The following is a 14,667-nucleotide window of genomic DNA, read 5'->3' as shown; positions in this document are numbered from 1 at the left end:
CACGGCCCACGGGCCCCCAAATCTGGTAAAGCCCATGAGAATTTTCTTAACAAGATGTCACATAGCAATTGACAGCAGCATAGAATCCGGACTCGTTGAACTGTGCTCCAACTTTAATTAAGTAATTAGAATAATAATAATAATAATAATAATAATAAGAGTAGTGAATAGTACTTGATTGATCTGTTGCTTTCTTGGAGGGAGCACGAGATCCTAAATCAATTAATAAATAAAACGCCAAGTCAATTCCTTATTATTCACAATCTAAGGGACCGTGTCCATGTGGAATCTAATTTAAGCGCAATTCGTCCTCTTTAATAAAATATTTTATTTACTTGTGTCGTAGAAACCAAACCACTACAATTTACACCAAAAGAAAATAACTCCATTTGCTGCAATTTGACGTGCCATTGCCATGGCATGAAATTCAAAGTTCCAAACTTCAAATAAACGGAAAGGCAGCCAGCAGCTTACTTGAGTTGAGACTGTTGAGTGTTCTTTAATTAAAATTAACAAAACAAACTAAACGCCTTCTCACTCCTCAGTTCTGACTTCTGACCGACCTTTTTAGTTAGGAATTGTCAAATTGGTTTTTGTTCAAAAGGATTTCAACAAATTTTATCCAAAGTCAACAATAAACCGTTCGATAATCGTTAAGATTCGTGCTAATAATTTAAAACTAACGATTAATATTCCTCTCGTGAATCTTAATCGTTGGGTAAATTTGAAACGGATCGAACAGTTTAGAAATGGCTTTGGATGAAAATTCGTCCAAAACCCTTTGGACAAAAACACTCAGTCAGTCCCTCTCTGTCTCGAATTCACATCCTCTCCAATACCTGATAAGGGAATCTTTTACAATTACTAGATCTGAACCGTTCTTTTTAACTTGGCACGAATCTTAAAGCCCAAAATACTGCCGACCCGAATCCCAAACCAGTTGAGATTTAATCTCAAACCGTCCTCTGCAATACCGGAGAAGGATACGGATTCCTCTGTCTCCCTCCAAAAACTTTCTTATCTCTCACTCTTAAAGTGGTTACTCTCTCTCTCTCTCTCTCTCTTGTCCCCACCGCCAGACACCAGCTGTTTCTCTCTCACTCACTATAAACCTCTTTCTCTCTCTCTAGATCTGCGCCTCTCTCCTCTCTCCTCTCTCCTCTCTCCTCTCTCCTCTCTCTCTGAATTCCAACAATGGCGTCTCTCCATCTCTTCTTCCTTGTTTCTCTCCTCCTCTTAACATCAATGCCTCATCTCTCTCTCTCTCAGTCGTCTCAGATCTCGCTTCCCCCTTCTTTCCCACCCACTTCTCCCTTCTCCAGTTCTGATCTTGCCTCCCCACCAGACCTCTCTGTTTCCGACGCTCCTTCCTCCTCTCCATTCGCCTCTCCTCCCTCTACTAGTGACTTGCTAGATGAAGCTCCTGTCCCCTCTCCATTATCCTCTCCAGTAAAACCATTTCCAGTTCCAGCACCAACACCATCGTATGCAGCGGCAGTAAAAGCTAGTTCCATTGATGCCGGAGAAGAGCTGACAAAGACAGATGAGAAGAAAGGTCTCGACGGTCATAAGAAAGCGGGAGTTGTTGTAGGTGTGTTTGCTGCAACTGCAGCCGTCGGATTAGGAGTTCTTGTGTGTAAAAAGAGGCAAGAGAACATACGAAGATCCAGGTATGGCTACAGTTCCAGTTCCAGAGTAGAAATGGTGTAATGAGATCAGGAGAATCTTTCAAATCTTTCTATTTTTGATCTTTTATATGTCATTTAGATTCGATTTATTGATACTTTCTTGATACTGTACCATTCATATATTGTACCTGTACTGTACGAGAGAGATGAGATGAATACAATTATTGATCATTCATATTTTACTAAATCAGATTAATTTGTTTCTGAAAATAGTTATGGATCTTAATTTGCCATTATTTGATTGCTTAATTGGTACTGTTTACTTTCTGGAAATTCTGATTAAACTATTGGATAAGGATCTTACAAGAATCAAAAGATCTGATTTTGATCTCGGTTTAGTAAGATTGAGTGTTTAAAATTAGATTTTATTACCTAAATAGTAGATCAAAGGGAGAAAAATGTAACATTTGTATATATATTGTTGATTGTTAATTGATTGATACTATTCCCCAAAAAAATAGATATATATATTCCTTGTTTGCTACGGCCATTGAGTCCTGATTCTGTATTGAATGATTGTTTATGGAATGATTATAGAATTATTGTTAATGGTTTAGGATTTGGGATATAAGATTTGAGAGCATAGAGATCAGATAATATTAATAATAAGATAATTTGTAGACTCTGGAACTTTCTATAATCATTAATGTTATTATTATTATGACCAAGGTTTTTCTGAAATTACCTAAACAAAATTTATTAATGATGGTTAAGTCATGTAACTTTGTGTATGATGCAGCTCTTGTTTTGTGGATTGATATGATACATAACATGATGGTTGGTGTCATGTTAATTTAATTTAGGTAAAAATAAAACGGTAGGTTAGAAATGTCCTAAAACATAACTAGCACCTTATATAGTTGTTTTTAGGCACTTGTCATAACTGAAACTTGTATATGCGTCATTTCTTGGTTTTGGTTATATTCATTTTAGTAATCTTTTGTTGGGTATTCCCCATATTATAGAAATTAGGGAATGGTGCTATGAATGATGTGTTGGTTATGTGGAAGAATGGGGAACGGGAGGCCAATGGCCGATGGTGTGCTGTTTGTTTCTGGGGTTGTTAGTCGGCCCCTGTCGCCACCAAACAATATTTGTCCTCAGTCTACCACTACCAATCAAAATCAAAGTAAAGAAATCTAATTTCTAGAGTTTTCTTATAACTCTCCAAAATGGTGACCCATAATGCTCACTGGTCCATCATTACATCACTGAAATCACGAACTTAGGGCAGTGATCTTTTCGTAAAAAACGCAAGTTCAATTCTCGATAATAATATTTAAAATATGTTAGAATGTATCAGGATCTTTTAATTAAAAAAACTAACGAACTTAACGTGCCTACTTAACAAAATATATGATTGGTAGTAATTGACTTATCTTAATTACATATCATATTCATTTATATACTCCATTTTTTTTTTTTTTGTAATTAAAGGGTCTAGGTACATTTCAACATTTGTTTATATGCTATTCTAAAAAAAAATAAAGGGTTTAGGTACATTTCAACAAAAACAAAAGCAACTTCTTTTTGTGTGAGAATATCATGTCTACCGCAATTGTTTTTAGACATTACTTTCTTGTGAGAGAAAAAAAAAATTCCAAATCCAACTCCGACTGAAATTCTTTAAAAAAAAAAAGTGAACCATTAACAAAAACTTGTTTGAGGCTAATATTTTATAGTTCTCTAATTTAACTAAATTAGCATTTTGGGTCAGTTCAGCTCTCAGAAATGAAAAACAATGTCCTTTTTATTGCACAATACCGGCCTTTATGCAATTGAAGACATGGAATTATGATAAATTAAAAAAAATTCTTCAAAGAGCGTGCGCATGAGGCAACTAGCCTTATATTGTTAATTCGTAAGATTCAGAGCAAGCTAACTATTTCTAACTATTAGAATCAATTTTAAACTTTTTTTGGCTTATTGTAATAAGAATAATTATAGGCACATCCAACTTTTAATTGAGGTGTGCATTAAATTTGAATCAATTCTAATTGATCATTTATTGTAAATCATTAAAACTCGCTTGTTAAAAATATAAAATTAATTGATTGAACCTCTAATGTCGTTTAAATTGATTCTAATTTGATTGGTTTCAACGATTTGGTAGGTTTCAAAGCGATAGGTGTGCGCTATACTATCGAATTCATATAGTATAAACTATAAAGTCAAATGTACAAAAATAAATATTTATAAGTTAATTTTAATGTATTTATTTTCTATCATATTTTGACCGCTATATTGTATACTAAATGGACTCAAAAATTTATAAATATTAAATGTAAACACATATCAGTTGTGAATTTTAATGATTTGAATTTACCTTTTGAAACTCAAATGATAAGTTTTCAAGATGATAACACAGCATGAGCATGCCAACCAAACTCTCAAGCAATCATTATTTTCCAGTATTTCACAAGCACCAACCACTCAATATGAAAACATTCTTCTTTCTTATACTCTCAGTATTTCCTTGCTTCAAGCAATCCTTCTCTTTATCACACGACAACACAACCAATCTCACCGCCTTGCTCTCCTTCAAAAGCCACTGGAACTCTCGACTCGACTTGGCACAATAACACCTCCTTCTGCAAATGTTCGGCGTCTCATGCAGCGCTCGGCATCAGAGACAATCTCTTTGATGCTAGGTAACCTCTCGTTCATCAAACACCTTGACATCAGTACATAATAACTCACTAACTGGCTCCATACCTGACTCGCTTGGTCATCTTCCCCGTATCACGTATCTAAACCTCAGCTATAACATGCTCATAGGCAATATACCATCGTCAATTGTCAACATTTCCTTGGAGCTTTTTCCGGTGTTGCACAACAATTTGTATGGCCTCCTAACAATGTCTAACACGAGTATTTTGCCACCCAAATTACAGCTTTTTACAGTGGAGGGCAATAATTTTACTGGAAGTTTACCTTCAGGTTTCAGCCGTTCTATAAACTTACAATTCCTCTCCTTTTCGACTAACCATTTTACCGGGAGCATACCATCTGAGTTACATGACTTTACAGCGCTCACACAACTCGGCCTTAGTGCAAATCATTTATGGGGTGAAGTTCCTGGCAACTTAGGCAGTCTTAAAAACCTCCAATATTTGAATCTATTTGAGAATGGTTTGACAGAATCTCTGAACTCTGGATTTCTCATTTAACAATTTATTGGGTTCAATTCCAATGTCTGTTGGAAACCTCAGTAAAACATTTCAAATATTCCGTGCTGAGACAAACCTCTTATCAGGTGCTATTCCTTCAAAGAGATGCAGCTAGCATAAAAACTCTCGATATATTGGATGTGGCAAACAATTGGATGTCAGGTAGAATCCTAGATTATTGTGCAATTTCCCGGAACACCAAGCATGAAAGAGTATTGAGCAATTTCATACTATGAATTGGTCCGTGCAACACAAAATTTCAGGGAATCTAATCTATTGAGAACTGGGGGTTTCAGTTCAGTTTTCAAAGGAGAGCTTTATAATGGTACCTTTGTTGCCGTAAAAGTTCTGAACCTCAAAAGTGAAGAGGCATTGAAAGCCTTCGATTCAGAGTGCATGGTGTTAGGCATGATGCAGCACCGCAACCTAGTGTTAGTCATCAGTGCTTGCTCTAACTTAAAACTTCAAGGCCATTGTGCTCCAATTCATGCCTAGTGGGTACCTGGAGCGATGGATTAATTCGTCAACAACAACATCATCATCATCTCGTGTTGCACTGAGACATAAAACTGAGCAATGTGCTTATTGATGAAGAGATGAATGCACATTTGAGTAATTTTGGCATTGCAAAGATTCTGGCACATGATACCAGAACTCTCACATCAACAGGTGCCATGGGCACAATTGGGTACATGCCACCAGGCAATGAGTTCCCTATACAAATTTTATTGTTAATTGACATAATTTTCTCGAATGAACTGTCATATAAATTGTTATTCACATCCTAATTTTTTATTACAACGTATAATTGCAAGAATAACAAATACAAAATCAATATGATATTTTAAATTAACATGTAAGTTTCATCATTAAGTACTATCAGAAGAATAACAAGTTGCATCATTTAATTCTCTTAAGCATTCCAATTTTAGCTATGAGGCAAAATTTCCAGCAATAGTCACTGTTACCAGTAACAAACAGAAACAGTAAAAGCATTTTACGCAATTAAGATTCGATTACAAAATTAATCCCCAAACCAGTTAAGCATTAATTTGCCCGTTTCCTGCATAATTTTAGCCTAATTATGTCTCAAGTAAGACTGAATTTTGACTCTAGCAGATAAGCATCCTCAGTTTGCCTTCATTTTCATGAACTGAAATAAGTGAAAAGAAAAAGAAACTGTGGCAATCAATTTGGTATAATATAACAACCCATATAGGTTTTCAGTAGACCATTAGATAACAGAACCTAAAACAGAATCATTTTACCCCGATACACATTGAATATAGCAAGTTATGAACTAGAATAATAATCGGGGTTTTCTTGTGCGATCATCTCCAACATGCCATGTAGTGTTACAACACAAACCAACAAAATAAAAACAAAAGAAGTTTGCAAAAGCTGCCCTATGGAACTCGGAAATGAAGTACACATCTACACAAATTAAGTGACATATCTCAGATGGCCTTTATAACATGGTAAACATCACATTGCCTCATCTTCTTGTATCTTCTGAAGTTCGAATTATATTGTTTGACGGATCTTTCTGACGTGACGGAGTAAACAATGGTACAAAAAAGTTCACATAGATAGAAGAGGTTTTGAACATGGCACTATGATCGGAAATTAGATAAAGATGCTTGTTCTTCTAATGCATTCGCTGCTTTTACCTTCTCTGGGACAAAATCTGTGCATGTCAAAGATTTGTTCTCGCATCATATTTACACTTACTTGCAAGTTTATATGCATGAAAATTACTTTTGGTACTTGTAATGCATCAGAATGTATATGATATCCTAACGAAATTGGCCTTTTATTTTTCATATTTTAGAAATCTGATATGAAGTTTCAAAGATTGAAATTTACCTGAAAGAAACTCGTATCTTTTCTTGTCTTGCACAGATGATGCTGTAAAATGTAAAAGGAGAAAAAAAATAAGAAAAGTTGAGTACTCTCCTGTACCAGTAGGTTATCTGTTCAAATTATTTCAAACTGAGATTGTACTGAAAATAAACTAAATTGTCATCTTACTTTTTCCTTTTCTTTTCTTTTTTTTTATAAAGAAAAATTGAACTTACAAACATGGTTATACTGTAGTGATTTCTTGCGTTGTTTGATCATATTGATAAATGAATCTTCGGCAAGCTTCTCTAAAAACATCTCCTACAGTAGAACATGTAAGTGTTGATTTAACCTTTTCGTGTCTGGTACGAATTAATTTAAAAGAAATGAGAAAGAAAAAGAGAGAGAAAGAGACTAACAGAGGCTTTGTTGATGAGAAAAATGGAATCGGGTGTAGTTCTGGTGGTTGGATCGTCAGTGCGCACCAGCCTCCGAACCCGACTCATCGGGAACTGGCACGCTCCGCCCGCTTCATCATCTATCGGATCCGAAACATGCTTCTTAACCTTCTCCTTCTCCTTCTCCTTCTCCTTCTTAGTAGCACTCTCACCGTTACTCTTACTCTTACTCTTATTGGATTTGGATTGCGGAACCATGTTATTAGTCGTTAGAGAGAGGAGAGGAGAGGAGAGGAGACGAGAGGCTACTATTGAATCAGACAGTCCAGATTTACTCACAGCCACTGTGACTGTGTTCGCCTGTTCGGGATGACGAAGGGAGCAGTATTATTTGTGCTTTGAGATTCGTGTCAAGTTTAAAAGAACCATTTTGGATCGTCCAATTCAATTGGACGAACGAACCTGAATCGGACGGCCCGATCCAAATTGAAAAATTGGTTTATTTTAGGGCTACGGACCGGACTCGTGTTTTGCGCATTTGTTTAAATTGACTTATATTTAACTGATCTGTGTTCTACTATTCTAGCTTAATAAATTACAGATAATTATTAAATAATTTGATAATTTATATAATCTCACTAAATTAATATAAAATATTTTATATATGAATTAATAAAGTATACAGAAATTATAATTACTGAGCCGGGTTTTCCTGTTCAATCGGGCCTATTAAATTGGATTCTGTTGGGCCGGTTTAACTGGTGGACCGGTAATTCAGAGATTACAAACAAGGACGGTAATCTTGTAATAACACAAGTTGAGGGATCAAAGAGAAAGAAATTGGCTTTTTGTAATTATGTAATGAGTCCAGCTAAGGAAAGATGCGTCTCTCTCTCTTTGCGTCTATACAGTTAGTTAAGTAACAACTCTGCTTTACGTGGGCCCACACCACCTGACATTAACCAATCGCTTAAGCACGCTTGACCGAAGTCTATCACAGAATTACTTGTTGTCCGGATTTTGTGTGAATTGAATTGTAGAGCGTACTTATTGAAGTTCATGATTTATGTAAAATGATTGTTACACGAAGAGTTATGCTATCATGCTCTTAGCCTGTTTTAATTGATTCTAGCCTGAAGGTAAGTATTTTGGAAATTATTTTGAAACTACAATTAATCAGACTGATAGGTCTATATTATTTAAGTGTACTAGCATCATGAGTTTTAGGGAGCAGACAAATAACTGATTTGTTAATGTGTCTCATATTAAGTGTATGATTATAGAATTGATGACATAATAACGACAAGTCATCTTTAACTAATTCTCATAAAAAGTTGATAGAATTTAAAAGAAAACCAATCAGGTCCTGGGCCCCTGTTGGGTTAGAGGACCAGATAGCCTTCTTTAATTCCTCTTTAGTAAAAGGTTGTATCAGGCTAGTCTGTTCAGAGGGGGTTAATTTTTCAGATTCTTGTCATAATGAAGGATTAAGAGAGGCATATTTAATGCCAGGTTCTTCTAAAAGTTTTTTGTAATAATCACTGGCATGAATCTGGATATCATGTATTGTATGTATTTCAGATTCCCCCACCTGAAGTTTAGAAATTCTATGCTTTTTTGTCTATGATCTATTTTTCCAATGAATTTCCTCCTCTAGATACAAGCGTCTAAAATAGCTTTGTGAATGTTAAATTCCTCTAGTTCCCTATAAGTCAAGGATCTAGTTTCTTTGAGCAACTCAAAATGTCTAGCAAGGTGCAGAGCTTTTTGTTTGTGGGTCTTTTTCTTTCCATAATGATTCTTAGCCCAACCTTTGATTTTTCTGGAAAGAGATTTCAGTTTTTGTTTCCATTGATAGGCTATGTCACCATGGAATTCACATCCTCTCCAATACCTGATAAGGGAATCTTTTACAATTACTAGATCTGAACCGTACTTTTTAACTTGGCACGAATCTCAAAGCCCAAAAATGGGGCCCCCTACAGTGACCCGAATCCCAAGCCGGTTGAGATTTAATCTCAAACCGTAAAGTAAGTGATCCTCTGCAATAATGGTGCAATACCTGAGAGGATACGGGTTCGTCACCATGGGGAGATAGGGACAACTCTATCCACCATTTATGAATGAGTTGAACAAACTCCTCCTCTTTGACCTATTCAGGATCAAATCGAAAACTAATGGGAATATTAGTCCTATGATGATCTACTGTTATTAAGATAACAATGATTAGAACTAATGAACTTAAGGAGGAAATAGCAGTGGTAGGAAATTGATCCTCCCCAAGTGGTGAAACTATAGTTCTATCTAGCAATGTAAATCTATTTTCCATTTGACCATGTATATTTCCTATCTCTAAGTTTAATATCTAGAAAATCATTTCATTGAATGAAAGAATTGAAGGCTCTACTAGTACTACAGTCAAAATTAAATCCGGATTTATCATATCTGTATCGAATGGCATTAAAATCACCACTAATGAGCCAAGCATAGTCACTAATGGATCTGTTAAGCTGCATTTCTTGCCAAAACTCTCTTTTCAGATTTTTGTCAATAGGAGCATATACTATAGTATACATCCATCTGACTAAGGTTATTTTACATTCCAATATCACAGTGAGAGAGAAAGTATGCAAATGACAATCAATTAATCCAATTTTGGAACTAGCACAACCAAAAAGAATGCCACCTGACCTTCCTCTAGAAGGAAGCCATTCCCAGGTGTCTATAAAGGAGGAAAGAGACCTTAGAGTTCTATCCTGAAATTGTTCTTTTTTGGTTTCTTGAATAACGACGATATCTACTTTATTATCCTTGATATGATCTATAAGAATCTGTCGTTTTCTACATGCATTCATACCACTAATGTTCCAATTAAGGATAATCATTGAAAGGTTAAAACACCACTATCATCTAGATCCAAAACTAGACAATACCTATCTGAGTGGGATTTCAAAGCATCTAAGGCCTGTTGGATGAACTTATCAAAATCATCTATCTAAAACTTTAATAGCCTAAATGATCAGAGGAGTGTTGGATTCATTAATACCCAATGCTATCCGGTAAGCCCTAAAAAGAGAAGTAACCTCTTTGATTGTCAATTTATGAAAAGGATGATTTTGTATTAGAGCATTACCTTTTCCTGCACTATGAAGGTTGTACCTATTCTGCACACGAGTCTGAGCCTTGGTCAAAACGGGGACTGCTTCTTCGCCTTGAGCCCGAATCCTCACACTTCGCCGAAGGGAGTCCATAGGGAATGTCCTTCATTTTCTGGTAGGGGGAGTCTCAGTAGCTAAGGCAGGGGTGATAGGATTGGCATTAGGGAGAGTGGGATCAGCAGGGGAAGCTGGTGCTGCCAGGACAGGGGACACCAATTGGTTCATGAGAAGAGTGAACACCTGAGCAGCGATGTGAGGGTCTCCTTGGGCATGATTATAATTATAATGATTACAAAAATTTATGAAAATGATGATTTTGTGTTAGTTCATATGAGTCTGATTAATTACAAAAATTTATAATTAAACAAGGAATGATTATAATTAAATGATTAATATATCATCCCCAGTAATTAAATTTATACTAAGATAATTTTATTATAAAAAAGTTAATTTGTTTCATCAATACGACCGTAATAAGTCCAATATTGAAGATATTTTAAACATATTTGACATTCTCTTTAATAAATTTAGTGTGATGATTAAATTGTTTCAAGGTATATTGTGAGTTTTTCAATAATTCCAATAAATATGAGCATTTTCTTAGCCATCTCTTAAAAAATACGTGTCCTATTTTTCTCAGAAAAGAAATTGTAACTATGAAATTATATATTATGATTTCTTTTTGTTAAAGAGTTTCGGTATATCTAACATATTTCAAATGCTATTTTAAGAAATTGAACCTATGTCTCACTAAAGAGAGACATGGACCGATTTTTTTAAAAATACCCACTCAAAAAAATATTTTATTAAAAATAACCGGGTTTCAGCAAAATTTTTAAAAATACCCAAACCGCGGATTTTTTCCGCGCTCCGGAATTTTTATTCCGGGCCGCGGAAAAAATTAGCGCCCCGAAAAAAAAAAAAATTAATTTTTTTTTCCGAGCGCGGATATTTTCCGCGGGCCGGATTTTTTTTTTTTTTTTTTTTTTTTAGAGTTTGGAGTTAGGAAAATAATGTTTTTTTGGGAATTTTTTGTCCAACTTTGCACCCCTGATTAACATATCAAAACACCTTCAAAAAGCATGAAAATTTACCGACATGCATTTTTGACTTCATAGAATAAGACTGTGAAGTTACATACAAAATCTCAAAACATATCGTGAGATATCGGCTCTCAAAAATTGCCCAAACTGCTGAAGGAGTGCTTCTGAGCCCAACTTTGCACCTCTGGTTAATATATCAAAGCACCTTCAAAATATATGAAAATTTACTGACTTGCATTTTTGACTTCATAGAACAAGACTGTGAAGTTTCATAGAAAATATCAAAACAGATCGTGAGATATCGGCTCTCAAAAATTGCCCGAACTGCTGAAGGAGTGCTTCTAAGCCCAACTCTGCACCTCTGGTTAACATATCAAAGCACCTTCAAAAATCATGAAAATTTACCGACATGTATTCTTGATTTCATAGAACAAGACTGTGAAGTTTCATACAAAATCTCAAAATAAACCATGAGATAATGAAACATAACAAAACTGAAAACTGAAACATAATAAAACATATACTAAGAAGATAATAAAACTGAACATAACAAATCAAAACTCAAACATAACAAAACTGAACTCTCTCTGAATGAGTGCTTCTGAACCCAAATTTGCATCTCTGATTAACATATCAAAACACCTTCAATCATGAAGCACTCCTTCAGCAATTCAGGCAATTTTTGAGAGCCGATATCTCACGGTCTGTTTTGAGATTTTGTATGAAACTTCACAATATTGTTCTATGAAATCAAGAATACATGTTGGTAAATTTTTATGATTTTTGAAGGTGCTTTGGTATGTTAACCAGAGGTGCAAAGTTGGGCTAAGAAGCACTCCTTCAGCAGTTCGGACAATTTTTGAGAGCTGATTTCTCACGATCTCTTTTGATATTTTGTATGAAACTTCATAGTCTTGTTCTATGAAGTCAAAAATGCAAGTCGGTAAATTTTCATATATTTTGAAGGTGCTTTGATATGTTAACCAGAGGTGCAAAGTTGGGCTCAGAAGCACTCCTTCAGCAGTTTGGGCAATTTTTGAGAGCCGATATCTCACGATCTGTTTTGAGATTTTGTATGAAACTTCACAGTCTTATTCTATGAAGTCAAGAATGCATGTCGGTAAATTTTCATGCTTTTTGAAGGTGTTTTGATATGTTAATCAGGGGTGCAAAGTTGGACAAAAAATTCCCAAAAAAACATTATTTTCCTAACTCCAAACCCTAAAAAAAAAAAAAAAAAAAAAAAAAAAAAATCCGGCCCGCGGAAAATATCCGTCCTCGGAAAAAAAAAATAATATATATATTTTTTTTTCGGGGCGCGAATTTTTTCCGCAGTCCGGAATAAAAAATCCGCGGTTTGGGTATTTTTAAAAATTTTGCTGAAACCTGGTTATTTTTAATAAAATATTTTTTTGAGTGGGTATTTTTAAAAAAATCGGGACATGGACTTGTGTCACTGCACTAATTAAGTCTGCAGTTCTATAAAATTATTACAAATTAATGATTGCTTTTTTTAAAAGGTATTTTATTGGTTATTTTAATATGCAGAAATTTGATTGCTTTATCAAACTAGAATTTGGTTGCCATCTATTCTCATGGTTTTCTTTGTTCGTTATCTATTTTGAGCATAAATTCACATTCCGAACCATGCAAAATTGCAAGCTATGCAATTAATATATATATATATATATAGGACTTGGCTACGGTGCTATGGGTAGCTAAGAGGCCTCCCGTGCTACAGCTCAATATTCGACTTTTCAAAATTCTAACGGTCGATCCGAACCGTTCATCTTGTTCTCCATATTAATATGTGCTTGGAGACCAAATTTTACATTTTTTGGAAATTTTTTTACTATTTTTTTAGATTTATTGAAAATCGCTGTTTTTCAGACAAATCTGAACCATAAAAAACAGCGATATTCAATAAATCTAAAAAATAGTAAAAAAATTTCAAAAAATGTAAAATTTGGTCTCCAAACACATATTAATATGGAGAACAAGATGAACGGTTCGGATCGACCGTTAGGATTTTGAAAAGTCGAATATTGAGCCGTAGCACGGGAGGCCTCTTAGCTACCCATAGCATATTAGCCAAATCCTATATATATATATATATATATATATATATAGGCTGTGGCTAAATTGCTGCTGGCAGGAGTTCTGCCCAGGTGCTGCCGGAGCTTTTTTTAGCCGTGTGATGTCCAAACAACAAATCCAAACCGTTAGATGTTTAATCTATATTATAATCTACTTGGAGACCAAATTTTACATTTTTTGGAATTTTTTTACTATTTATTAAGCTGGTTTGAAATCCGCTGATTTCAATGCTGCAGAAAATTACTGAAATCAGCGGTTTTCAAACCAGCTTAATAAATAGTAAAAAAATTCCAAAAAATGTAAAATTTGGTCTCCAAGTAGATTATAATATAGATTAAACATCTAACGGTTTGGATTTGTTGTTTGGACATCACACGGCTAAATATAGCCCCGACAGCACCTCTGCCGAAATGCTGCCAGCAGCAATTTAGACAGACCCTATATATATTTTTTTTAACATCAAAAAATAGAAAAAACAGTGGCAGCACCTCCGGCTAAAATGCTGCCGGCAGCAAATTAGCCGGACCCTATATATATATATATATATAAATACGGATAATATCTAAAACAAATAGTTATCCATTTTCTTCACATCCTTAGAGCAAAAGAGTCTGATGCCCTCTAGAGCCAAAGTCGATCACACAGATCCTTTCATGGGAGAATCCAAGGCTTAGCCACTTTTGGTTCAGCCATCGATCTTACAATTTTAAAAGTTTAAATCTGTATATTGGAGTTCAATTGAATTATTATTTTTAAATCTTTTATATAGTCCAGCTATAAAAAATATCAAATATTTACTTATAATTTAGTAGTAGTTAGAGTTTTATTTTGTGTTGGTGAAAACTTAAGTTCAATTCACTTATCACACATGCATGTACATTGTCCATTTTAAATTCGAGCCACCTCTCTCAAGATTTTCTAATTCTGCCTCTAGATCCTCCAATTGCGTCATTATAAGTCTTGAGTCTCAAAAAGTCAAAATGCAATTTAAATTAACAAATTTAATATGGCATATATAATATCCGTTAATAATTAAAATATTTTAGTTTAATATATAAGACGGCTACTTTATTGCTTTGGGTCTCAAAGAGTCAAAATAAAGATAAAAGAAAAAGGAAAAATAAGCAAGCGACAGAAGGGATGGATATATGATACTGCCATACTGGCACATGGGTTTACAGAGCAGCAAAAAGTTATTATGAAAAAAGCAATAAAGTGTCAATAAAAATCTTTGGCCATTGTCCACAGTCCACACAAAGGATTCTGTTGTA

At 34.7% G+C, this 14,667-nt stretch overlaps 2 protein-coding genes across 2 annotated transcripts; one reads left to right on the top strand and one right to left on the bottom strand.

The window, feature by feature from the left end:
• The first annotated feature begins 1,149 nt into the window (after positions 1 to 1,149).
• Positions 1,150 to 1,872, top strand: LOC144548568 (uncharacterized). Its single transcript, XM_078297275.1, has one exon. It carries the CDS (start codon positions 1,195 to 1,197, stop codon positions 1,708 to 1,710), a length of 516 nt encoding a protein of 171 aa, XP_078153401.1. The 5' UTR covers positions 1,150 to 1,194; the 3' UTR covers positions 1,711 to 1,872.
• Positions 1,873 to 6,044: 4,172 nt separating this feature from the next.
• Positions 6,045 to 7,390, bottom strand: NF-YC10 (nuclear factor Y, subunit C10). Its single transcript, XM_078318110.1, has 4 exons — positions 7,120 to 7,390; positions 6,937 to 7,021; positions 6,725 to 6,766; positions 6,045 to 6,545 (listed from the first exon to the last, which is right to left on the bottom strand). Exons 1-4 carry the CDS (start codon positions 7,354 to 7,356, stop codon positions 6,472 to 6,474), a joined length of 438 nt encoding a protein of 145 aa, XP_078174236.1. The 5' UTR covers positions 7,357 to 7,390; the 3' UTR covers positions 6,045 to 6,471.
• Positions 7,391 to 14,667: the final 7,277 nt, after the last annotated feature.

Source organism: Carex rostrata, chromosome 2 (assembly GCF_964058835.1).
Source record: "Carex rostrata chromosome 2, lpCarRost1.2, whole genome shotgun sequence".
Classification (NCBI taxonomy): Eukaryota; Viridiplantae; Streptophyta; class Magnoliopsida; order Poales; family Cyperaceae; genus Carex; species Carex rostrata.
The sequence above is the reverse complement of the archived record's forward strand: the minus strand, read 5'-3'. Positions and strand labels throughout refer to the sequence as shown.